Source organism: Penicillium canescens, assembly GCF_028828765.1.
Source record: "Penicillium canescens strain IBT 15451 chromosome Unknown utg000004l_segment0_segment0, whole genome shotgun sequence".
Lineage (NCBI taxonomy): Eukaryota > Fungi > Ascomycota > Eurotiomycetes > Eurotiales > Aspergillaceae > Penicillium > Penicillium canescens.
The window spans coordinates 5,172,991-5,184,201 of record NW_026703966.1 but is presented as its reverse complement, the minus strand read 5'-3'; the positions used below and the strand labels follow the sequence as shown (position 1 = coordinate 5,184,201).

The 11,211-nt window shown below is 45.0% G+C and overlaps 4 protein-coding genes across 4 annotated transcripts; 3 read left to right on the top strand and 1 right to left on the bottom strand.

Annotated features, from left to right (window-relative positions):
• Positions 1–107: 107 nt before the first annotated feature.
• Positions 108–606, top strand: N7446_007306 (uncharacterized protein; the record flags this gene model as incomplete). Its single annotated transcript, XM_058516052.1, has 4 exons — positions 108–158; positions 207–401; positions 437–502; positions 550–606. Coding segments are annotated over 4 exons (369 nt in total), but the record flags the coding sequence as incomplete, so codon positions are not given.
• Positions 607–630: 24 nt separating this feature from the next.
• N7446_007305 (uncharacterized protein) lies at positions 631–1,077 on the top strand (the record flags this gene model as incomplete). Its single annotated transcript, XM_058516051.1, has 2 exons — positions 631–697; positions 758–1,077. The coding sequence occupies 2 exons, from the start codon at positions 631–633 to the stop codon at positions 1,075–1,077; spliced, it is 387 nt and encodes a 128-aa protein (XP_058373229.1).
• A 52-nt stretch (positions 1,078–1,129) lies between these two features.
• Positions 1,130–2,033, top strand: N7446_007304 (serine-proline rich protein; the record flags this gene model as incomplete). The annotated part of the gene is made up of 5 exons (XM_058516050.1): positions 1,130–1,247; positions 1,271–1,574; positions 1,622–1,635; positions 1,765–1,862; positions 1,902–2,033. 5 exons carry the CDS (start codon positions 1,130–1,132, stop codon positions 2,031–2,033), a joined length of 666 nt encoding a protein of 221 aa, XP_058373228.1.
• A 6,727-nt stretch (positions 2,034–8,760) lies between these two features.
• N7446_007303 (uncharacterized protein) lies at positions 8,761–8,967 on the bottom strand (the record flags this gene model as incomplete). Its single annotated transcript, XM_058516049.1, has 1 exon — positions 8,761–8,967. The coding sequence occupies one exon, from the start codon at positions 8,965–8,967 to the stop codon at positions 8,761–8,763; it is 207 nt and encodes a 68-aa protein (XP_058373227.1).
• Between the last annotated feature and the right edge of the window lie 2,244 nt (positions 8,968–11,211).

The following is an 11,211-nucleotide window of genomic DNA, read 5'->3' as shown; positions in this document are numbered from 1 at the left end:
ATATCCCTTGTGGGCTGATCTCCCGTGACAATGACGTCTGTCATAATAGGCCTCCAGGTATGTGCACGTCCCTTGAACGTAGTCCTGTTCTCTCACTTCTCTAAAAGGATACCTGTTCGGAGTACGGACAAGAGAGGGATGAAGGTGTTTCGCCTAGGGTGAGTTAAACACGCTCTACAGATAGTTTGTGCTAATGCTGAAATTAGCTGGTAAACCGTTTTGGCAAAAGACTGCAGCAGATCGGCCAATTAATCACTCTCCAGAAGGTACTATTTTTGCAGTGGGCTAAGTCACGCGGCATTACCCGATGGCACATATTGAGTGTAACTGATGGATCAGTTATTTCATCAACGCATCGAAGCAATTGCAAAATTTCGTTCTCTGTCCTAGTCAGATTTGAGGTGAGCTCTTTCTACTCGCCCATAGCGGCCGATAGCTAACCGATAAGGAATATGAGCCGGCCATAAATCCTCTTACTTTGGATATAAACCAGCTTCGAAAAGTAAGTTTCCGGTTAAAGAGACCATATCTGGCCCTAACTTTCAATAGCTCGTTCGGGACTTCGGGCGCGATTTGGACGATCTCCGGAAGCTGACGAAGCCCTAAGTGTCCATAGTGAGTGCTGCACTCATGAATGCTGGATTCGTAAAGGAATTTTTAGTACTAGAAGCCGCTCAGGATATTTCTGTATCATCAGGTAATACTAACTTCGATCCCGATGTTTCTCGCCTTATCTAACTGTTCACCGTCATCGAAGAGAGCCCCTCCACCGACGCCATTCAATCCGCTCAGAGTCAAACATCTTATCCTCCTGTCGGTCCTTGTTCAACACCCGATACACTATCAATCTTAGCTGTTTCTCAGTCGTGGATGGATTACTTGAATTTTCCGGAGCACACCGACACTCCTGGTTTCGATGGAAGACTTTTATGCTATCCGAAACCGCCTTCTTTTGGCGTTGATGACTTCGGTTTGAGGCAGCAATCTGTCCTTCTGGAACCAGGACGCTATGTCGCTAGCCAACTAGAAAGCATGAATAAGCTTATTAGCACTAGAGAAGACTGTCCCGCCGTTTAGATGGCGCTCAATTCCTCGGAGCATACCTTGAAATATTTGCTATGTTCTAGCGATGCTAAGCTCGACGGCAACCAAGCTTAAGGCGTTCTCGACGCGAGCGCCTATCCCCTCCTCGCAAAGGATCTCGATTAAATACTACGTCCCCTGTTCGACCATTGGAATTTGTATAAGTCAATTGGATTGCCGGCGCTAGGACTTCCGGTGCAATGGAGAGGCATAGATACAGCTGCAGATTACCTTCGAATGCTTGATGACGACGAGAATTTACCCTATTCGAACCTCATCGCAAGGCGTATTAGGCAGGTACTACTATACTTCAACTACGAAGAGCTTTGCAGACACCCTAACAAAGATATTTCCTATATCTCGTCAAAAGCCAATACATCTCACGTTTTGAATAGCATCCTCGCTGCTTACAGTGACGATCCTCGCTCTTCAAAATCACCGCAGTGCCGCCGCGATAAGATCACAGGCTGCTATGTGCGCCGCGGCAGATGGTAGTGGAGGCTCGCTAGTGCTCTAGGAGTCGGCATACTTTTACTAGGCAATACTTCTTTAGTAAACGTTATGTATGTCTCTCGTTGGTTCATCGCGTGGCTCGGCTAACCTTTGTGAATAGGTGCAGCAAGTCCTTCACTAATTCTTAGATCAAAGCTTTTGTCGCTCTCTCTTAAAAAACTCGTTTAGGGACCGTGCGTAAATTCGAGGCGTCGGAGTCTATGGTAAAGTCTCTCATACTTGGACAACTTACGTTTGATCCTCACGAATTTCTCTTCAATACTGATGTCGGTCTTCTCTGCCTAGACGAACTAGCACGCATTTAGAGCGAGGACGAACAAGCATTAGCAGTTCAACTCTCACAAGATTTATGGAAAGAAGTTGATGCTGAAAAGGATGCAATGCGTAAGATGACGGATTTTCTCGGCTGGGATTCTGACAACGTCGCGCTAATCTGACTAGAGACTCCTGATGTCGTGAATCCCAGAAAAGGTACTAGATGAAGCATTAACCGTTGATTCCCCCTCATGTTCTAATATGACCGAGTGTTCCTATCTGTAATTAAAACAATGGTGCTGCTGTGGTACAGTACGCGCGTGACTCTATCTACTTCTAAAGCTCGGTTACAACTACAATGGATGTCAATTTGCATGATTTCGAGTGCCTATGTAGTTATTATAAAGTGGTTCACATGTCTTAGTTTCTCTAATGGAAAAGAATGACACTGCAAGCTATCATTTCAGATTGAGTTATAAGTTATCTCAAAGCTTCTATACCACCTGCTTCTAGTACAAACGTATATCAGTACCTTCAAAAGGCTTTTACTGCCTCAAGGTATTATAGGAACTTTGTTCTCTATATTTCCGCTCACTAGGCTTATACACGTACGCCTACAGTCTTAGTTGCAAGGTGGTTCTTTCTGAAAATGTTTATGCGACGTTAAATATTATTTGGATAGGACTAAAATGCCAAGTCATACTGGTACGCCAAAATGAAGGGATAATATCAGGATTCACTTAATTGACTTGATTGTTGCACGATTTAACTAACTTATCTAGCTGTCTGTCCTATTTGTAAAGCATAAGATAATAAAATCCACATATTTAGCTCTATATGAATCCTGCGAGATGCCCACTAGGCGTCCTTTCGACCTTTCCGTGCTCTCTTATGTGACTATCCGATGTCACTGTTTTATGTTTGGCTATGGCATGTTTCCCTACTAGCTATAACCAAACTAGTGCTATTAGACAGGATATAGAAACGACGCTAGCTTATACACGTTAGAAGCAACGCCGAGCTGTAGGGGCCTATTAGGGTCGTTAGGGAGGTAGCCCGTATCTCTCGGTACGGGAAGTCCAAAGTCGGGAAGCTGCGTGGAATGTCCGCCAGACTTCAAACTTAGACTAGATAGGCCCGAGATGGCATCTTACAGAGCGATATTAGGATTATAAGTTAAAGCCTCTGAAATTAGTCTGTCTGCTTCCTTTAGTAAGAGGATTTTTTTGAGAGCCGATCGCGAGAGGCTAACCTCCTATAACGGAGGATTTCCACCGGGGCCTTCATGGAAGAAGCTAACTACGATAAATAGAGACTTATCATACGTGGGATCCACTTCTCTAACGGCTACCCAATTTAGACCGTGTGTGCCACCAAACCCGGCACGAATCTGTTTGCGAAGGTTATTCACTGCCTCCTCCCCTCGGAGGATACTAGGGACTCCGGTAGACTCTACTCCATCAATAGCTAGTTAGCCTCTAGTAGCTAAGCTAGATATAAGACGAATTCTACCGTTAGCGTCCTTAACTACAAAACGCGCACCCATGAGTCTAAGGTGTTGAATCATACGGATTCTCTCTCCGGTTGATGTATAACCGGGATTGATTGAGCGCACGACCCTTCGAGGCAATATAGCAATCGTGCGTATACGGCTCCCGGCAGATACGTGTTGTAGCTGGGAGCCTGCGCTGTTCGAGTCAGGCTGCGAAATCGGCGCATGGTTTGAGTGAGGTTGCGAGTTCGGTGCTTAAGAACTATTTGTTAAGCGCTTAGGAGGGGGGTTGCCTATTCGCTTAGATAATGGAATCTATCATAGTATGCTTTTATTGCCTGCATTTAGGAAGGTGCGAGTTCCGGTGACAGAAAGATTGGTCTCTATAACCCCAAAAGTTCCTAATAGCGGATGATGCTAAGCTCGGATTCTTTCTGTAATTTAGAGTTTCCCTCTTGTATTTTCTTGTTGATTACGTCAAGCTTTTGAGCCGGCGTTCGGATTTCTGCGGGAATAGGTCCTTAGTAAAGGTTCACACGTGGGTCTTTCTATAAGCCAAAGTAAAGAGATTGTATGTAAGGCGTGGCTTCTTCATAGGCTTGTTTGTGATACGAGGATAGCTCCCCTTCAACATACGGCTCGGCGTTAGATCCTGCTCCCTAAAAGAAATGATGGTTCCTATCGAGGTCGCTAGGAAAGCGTTTTTCAATCTCCCCTTCGGCCCACGATACCCCTAAGAACTGGTTAGCAGAATCTCGCTACCTAACCTCTTATATACCTTACTTTTGAACGCTTTATCTACGCTTGGCTTGTCTGCTAGCGACACAAACCTATTAGGGTGGAGAATAACCTTCAGTTGCTTGTAATTTATATCGCAGTTATTAGGAATATTTTGTGCACACGCACGCATGATTGCAGTCGTATCACGGGGAACGCTGATAACATCCTGAATCAAACGCTAACGGTCGGAAATACTGATCTTATTTGATCCCCCTGCATCTGTTATGTCTATGTCGCCTTGTACGTTCCCAGAAGTGGAAGTCGATTGCTCCGGCGGTGATGGAGCGGAAGCTTGGGCCGCTACTACGGAAGCAGAGCCCTGGGTCGTTGCAGGAGGCCCTGCTGATTCTTCGACGTCCGAAGTCTGAGTCGTAGAAGGCTCTGGTGCAGCAAGCTGACCTTAGAGGTTAGTTTAGGGACTCTTGGGACCTCCAACAGTCTCCCGTATAGCAGTCTGCTTAGTAGATATGTTGGAAAACGCTGTTTGTGGTCTAAACCACGCTAGCCTTTATTGTTAAATCTGCGCTAACCATATTAGCGCCCGCGTCTGTTGTCTATGGAGATAACTGACAGCCGTAATAGCTTCTCTGAAGCGAGTTATATTGTAGCTTCACCTGAAGTTAAAGCGCAAAAAGTCTAGGGGTGCATCAAAACCGGTTCTTTTTTTGGATTTTAAACTTGGCCGTTTTCTGAACTAGACGCGAGAGATGGATCGATTTATATTTCACGAGAGCTGACTAGCGTGTATTTTCAAGTCCGACCAAAATGTAAAAGCCTTATTATTCAGACTTTGTTAGATAGACACAGCAAGCTGCAAATTGAGCTGAAAGTACTGGTTATCTCAACTATCAATACACCTACTATTTTCAGGTGGTATATGGCGATTCACTTATAGTTCTGACTCTGCATGTACTACAGCGTGGTGGTCAAGTTGACTACACGTTTTCAAGCTATAGCACTAGATCAGCTTTCTCTCAGAACGAAGCCGCACGTTATTGTCTTCGTACATATTAAAAGTAACAAATAGGACATCTATTAGCTGTTAGCACTTGTTATGAGCATATCAATTTTGCGACCTATGTAACAAAAATGCCGCACTCAATATTCGTATGCATGTCGTACTAGTCACCACCCTATATATAGGCGGCGCGCAGCGCTACTACGTGGTCGGCTATGCACTGTCGAAAGAAAGGCCTCCTGCCACTGTGGTTCCAAACCAAAGCAGATTAACTGAGGAAAGACATCAAAATTCAATTTAAGTAATTTTTTGGTATGCGTGGAAGCATTTGCGACATCCAAGACATGTTAAAAAGTGAAAATAATTTCTTGAGGCCGGATTGCTTCCTATTGCATAGCGTATTTGCTACATAGTGCTTTTGTGCTTAGCGTCTAATGGTTTCTCTATAGAGACTAGTACAATAGCGCCCGAGATCGCCTTCTACGTCGGAAACAGATTGATTCTCTTTCAAACCTAAATCACATGATCCGCTAAACCAGATTTGGTTATACTCGTATTTAAATCACGTTCCAATGTTGTACGGAATAAAGTTAAATGAATAAGAGCTGTATGGTGTACAATACTATCTAATTTCGGTTACACCCACTCCGCAGCGAACGAAATTAGTGTTGACGTCATAGTACTCAAGGCTTCTTAAGGGAAGGACAGTATAGAATGATTTACGGTAAATCGAGTTAAACTTGACCTACATGTAGCTACATCAATCATGGGGTTTCCAAATCTTTAACCAATCTTGCAAAGCCTTCTGGCTTCAGGCAGATACTCAGACCTGACGATATCATGCGAAGGACAGAAGTTCTAGGTACATCGTGCGATTGTCTGTTCCCAATCACCCTTTTTTTAACGCTGCGGTCAAAGGAGGATTCAAAGTAAATGCGACAAGTTTGCCGTGATCGCTACATATAGATAACTTTTTTATAAGGAAGCTTCTCTATCACATGTTGATCTACCAGATGACGAGCTAGCAACTATTCAACGGGTTGTCTCTTTTCTATACCTCCAAGACTACGAAGACACAGATAGGTCGCACTTTCAAAATCGGAAGTGCCCTTTTGGTAATAATATGGAACCTCATGCAGCTATGTGGAACAACCTCGGAGTGTTCATAGCGGCCGACAAGTTTGACATATCGTGTCTGAAAACCCTCGCGAGGTCTCGAATTATAGATTGGATCGACAAAAACGCAAAAAGATTTCCATTGATTGTGCGAGAAATCTGGATCACCATTCCGCCTCTTGAGACAGAGCTTCGAGATGCCATAATTATGTCAATTTCATGCAACGCGTAGGAGTTCCTCGCCCACGATGAAAGTATGGTGATTATGACGGATATACCAGATGTTACGATTTCAGTGCTTAGAAGAATTGTGGAGGAAAATTCTTCACTCAAACTCAAACTTCAACAGCCAAAAAAAAACTGTGCGATATCTAGATGACTAGATGCGGCGTCAGATTTGATATGTACATGTACTGTATATATATTTCCACTTGTAAGACTTGCAAGACATGATCACGTCGCCTCAAATATATGTCAATTCTCGATCATCAAAAGTCTACCGGCTCTATCTGAAAATGGCTCAATGTCCCTGCTTCAGTGCCCCGGACTATATTACGGACATCTCGCCAATTACCTATAATTGAATCGTCTATTTATGTGCCAGTATCCTTGCTTGCATAATAAGGTTTATCGATGCCTCTCTGGGGTGCGTTCAACCCTATTTTTCGTGCACCGCTTCTGAGCTCTAGGCCTTTGGTTGGATGAACAAAGCTTCCGCCTTAATAGCATCGAGCCACTTATTGGACGATGTTCCTAGAATCTGAACAGATCCTTTGAGGAAGATTTTCCGACCCTCGACCTTTTCCGGCCATGCCCTTAACACTATAGGTATAGTGGGTGGGATAGGAAGCAAGAACGATGTGTTGAGATATGCTGTGAATGCTGGCTTGCAATAATCGGCGAGAATCCGGTCTATCAAGAACGCCACGTATCCACCGAAAAGTTTACTATCATAATAGTATATGCGTTGTGAGGGGCTTAGGAGCAGTGCAGATTCCACCTCCTATCCTAATTGGTGAGGTTTAAAGACAGGCCGATAACCTTGGAATAAAGAGAGCATCATCTCCTCAGATGCCTTATTTAAGGATGGATTTTGGGGAGGCTTTACAAATCAGAAAGTTGTGTAGTATATTTAGAGTGATATAACTCACCACGGACGATCTGGGCAGTTTAGCGCTGATATTATAAGATGCACCGGTTCGATATGTCTCTGCTAAGCAGTGATAGCCACGAAAGGAGCGGAGGAAAAGTGATGTTACAAAGCGAGCATTCATTTTTGAAAGTGGAAGCTGATGATAGCAAGATAGGACAGAGATGACTGGAGGAGTTTAGTGCCAATGTGGATACACCTTGTTCCTGTTAGATATATATATTAGTAGGAAACTTTTCCTATGTCGTGAAAACAACCGGAACGTTAATAGCATAATTGACCTAGAACCCTGTTTTACTTTTCGCAAATTCGACACAATCCAATTAACTGATTAGTGCTAAAGAAACAAGACGCGCACTAAATGCGAATTGGACACACTACGTTGCGGTTACTAACCGACTGTTAGCGATTAATTCATTCTATCTGTGGCAAAAGCATTCGCTTCTTAAGTGCCGTAGAGTAGCCCTCTGAATTCATAGATAACATTGAGCTTTTATTCCAAGTTATTTGAATTGTTATTTTTTCTAGAATATGCCATTCAACTAGACATTACGGAAAGCTGGTACGATCACATTTATTTAGTGATGAATAGAGACCAATGATGAATTTCGAACAATAAACGCGCGCGCACTATGGTTGAAGAGATTAAAGAAAGAATGCTTTCTATGTGCATCGCGGACCTAGCCAATAAGCACACTACAAAGTAAATAAGTTCAAGATGATCAATATAGTTCATAGCCAGCTTCCTATTCCTTGGGTTTAGCTTGTGTGAATATAGCCTTCCGGAGGGACTAGACACCAGTCAATACTTGATTTCACGCGCTGCTTGTGCCGAGTCCACCCGATCTATGACCCTTAAGAAGTACAAATCTCCCTTCCCCTATTAGCTACCGAAAGTCATGAAAAAAGGCGGGATATTCAGTCTTGTCTTTGTCTAATGAATGGAATTGTTCCTGTCTAGGTGGGCCGTCCGTGACCGTGCAGTCTGTTTTAGATTTCGGCCGATATGCGAAGGTCGAATAACTTGTAGGCTCCTGCGTGATGTCGTGCGTTATACAATAGGAGTAATGAGGCACCGACCGTGCTAAACCTTTAGAGCTAAGGTCGCTTTGTACCACCACTTAGTACCGGCCCCGGGGAGGAGATAGGTAGAGTCTTTGTTAAAGTATCTAGATTGGGAACATACAATTGATCTTATGTACTTCCAATTACAAACTATCTTCGGGCGTCTCGCCCTCTGTTGCACTCCGAGCTCTGTAGAGAGTTTCCTTAATACATGGTGGTCGACGTCGACAACTCCATATGGCAAAGGTTTGGCCTGAGACCTATCGCGGTAAACTACGTATCGGGAGAGACGGAGTGGAAGCTGCATCTCTTTCGCGGGGAACTAAAGTTAGATGGCTATCTTGGGTATTATTGCATTGCCACATATTCGTCAAAATCGGGCAGCGGGGGATCGGAGATAGAAAATGTCGGTGCAGTAATATCCGGAACCACCGGGTTGTCGAGCATCCCGAATTGCTCGGACTGGTCTATAAAGGGCACTTGAGCCACATCGGAATTAGGCATAAATATGGTCACGAATGCGTTATGAGACTCACTCAAACCCGACTCAATCATTTTGGTCACGGATGAAGAGGCGCTAAGCAAGTCCTTCAATGTCTTCTTATGTCCTTGCCGTGATACATAATTTCTGCTGTCTAGGGTCGCCTTATTAAGGTGCTTCTCTAGATCTTGTGTCTTTTGCTTTGACTTATTGACCTCCGACGCGAGCTTCCAGACCTTCGTTTGTAGCTGCGCTTTTTTAGAGTTCCCTCTCCGCGTAGCATCCGTGGCCTCCCTTAGTTATGATGTGAGCTGTCTACGATCTTGGTCAGCCTTCTTGAAAATAGTATTGCAATTGGCGTGGATAACGTCAGACTCGTCGTCCTACGGATGTTTTTCCGTGCTACGCGGGGGAAGTATCTGGTAATGGTTAGCGCAATCTGAATTTATATGATAATGGCAGCTGCATACCGCTGGCCCCTGCTGCGTTCTTTGGTTTGAGGATCGAGGTTGATTGTTGGTACGCGGGGGAAACGCTCGAGTTGGCTGAACAGAAGACCCCCTAGCCCGTGCCTTCGGGGCAGAAGTCGCCGTGCGGGTCCGGGGGACAGTGGGGTCTTTTGGCATGATGTGTTCCATGGACAAGACAAGGGAGTTTGGGGAAATTGTGCCAGCTGTCCAAAGCGAATGGGAAAGCCGTGGCTTCAAACTCTTTTCGTACGTAGAAAATTGTAGTGGTGCCATCAGAATTTATGGGTTGAAATGAAAAGGCTGTCATTAATTCGCTTGCAAATCCGGGATCGTGTAAAATGCTGGCAAAGCCTTTGATTCAGCAACTGAGTAATCGTGGACGGTATTACTAAAGAATGCTGGGTTGTAGATCATAGTGACTGCGCATATCACTTGGGACTAAGCTGTTCTAAGTAACGGAATTTGATTGATTGGGGCTGAGTAATTCGGATTGAGTAATTCCAAGTGAGTAGTAGTTAATAAACTGAATCGGGATTATCCATCAGCCCCAAAACATAATCAGCAGCTAATTCTTGCGCTTACAATTATAAGAAATGCAATATGTAGATTAATATCGCATTGGCACATATCCGCTTCGCCGAGCGCAAAATTTTCTTCATTTTTAGGATTAAGTGGCCACTGTCATTCAGGAAGCCGAGGAAGAACTTTGAAGCTCTGAACGCAGCCTTTTGATTGTGTCCAAAGAAGAAGTTTAAAGTGAATTGCCTCATGTAACTGAATCCCTTACGTTTAGTCATGATGGGGAAGGTCTTAGAGTACAGTCGTAGTAGTAGTAGAATTCATTTACCCCGACCTCTCGCAAAGCGATATACAGGATACAGCAACTATATATATCCCTGTATGTACATGTATGATGTCCCACTTCCTAAAAACGAATTTAGAGCCTCGTCAAGGCCTGTCGTGGCCCAGGTGCCGTTCACTTTATTAGGCTGCCCCTCATGGCGCGCGACTTTTGAATCGTTGTGACGCCTCAGCGAAGTCTAGCACGGCCTTGACCGTCCTAGCCCGCGAGACGGTGTCTGGTTTACCTCTCTCACCTTCCGTTGAGCCTCCCAGCAGACTCGATACGCTGTTGAACGCGTCCCCAGCTTCACTCCTTAACTTCCGTCGAATGTCTCTCAGGTTTGGGCAGTCCACTAGCACGTGGGTGACTGTTTCTTGCGCGCCGCACACGCACTGATCATTGTCGCTGAAGCCGAAGGTCTTGGCATAGGTAGATAGCCAATTATGTCCCGTGCGAAGCTGTGTCAGCAGGTATGCCCGGCCCCTAGGTAAGTTCCCGTACAGCTTCCTGGTGTAGGCCGCCGGTAGCGTGCTATCAAGCCCCTGGTACAGTCGGTAGCGAAATCAGCTTCCTCCCTACAGACTTCTTTTCTTTTGTCGGGCCCCACTGCCAAGTCCTTAGCCTAGATCGTGTATTGATTGGACCACGCTAAATTGAGGGCCGCCGTAAAGTGCTCCTTATCGAGTACCGTAGCTATCAACGTTTACCGCCCATATTCAAAGCACCGGGTGTAATATTACGGAGGATGATACATTACCATACACGGCACATTTTACAACGACCCTCAACTTGATGTGGCCCGATCAATAAAAGCTCTGCGCTAAGGCCTTGGCAGTGGGTCCCAAGAAAAGAAAAGCGGTCGTTAGGGAGGAAGCTGATTTCGCTACCGACTGTATGACATCGGTACAGACAGTACTGTACAGACACGCGGGTACACGCGTGTACCAGCTGAGGGGCATCCACCGGAGAGATGAGCTCGCAGCATCCAGACGCCAGAGGAGGCT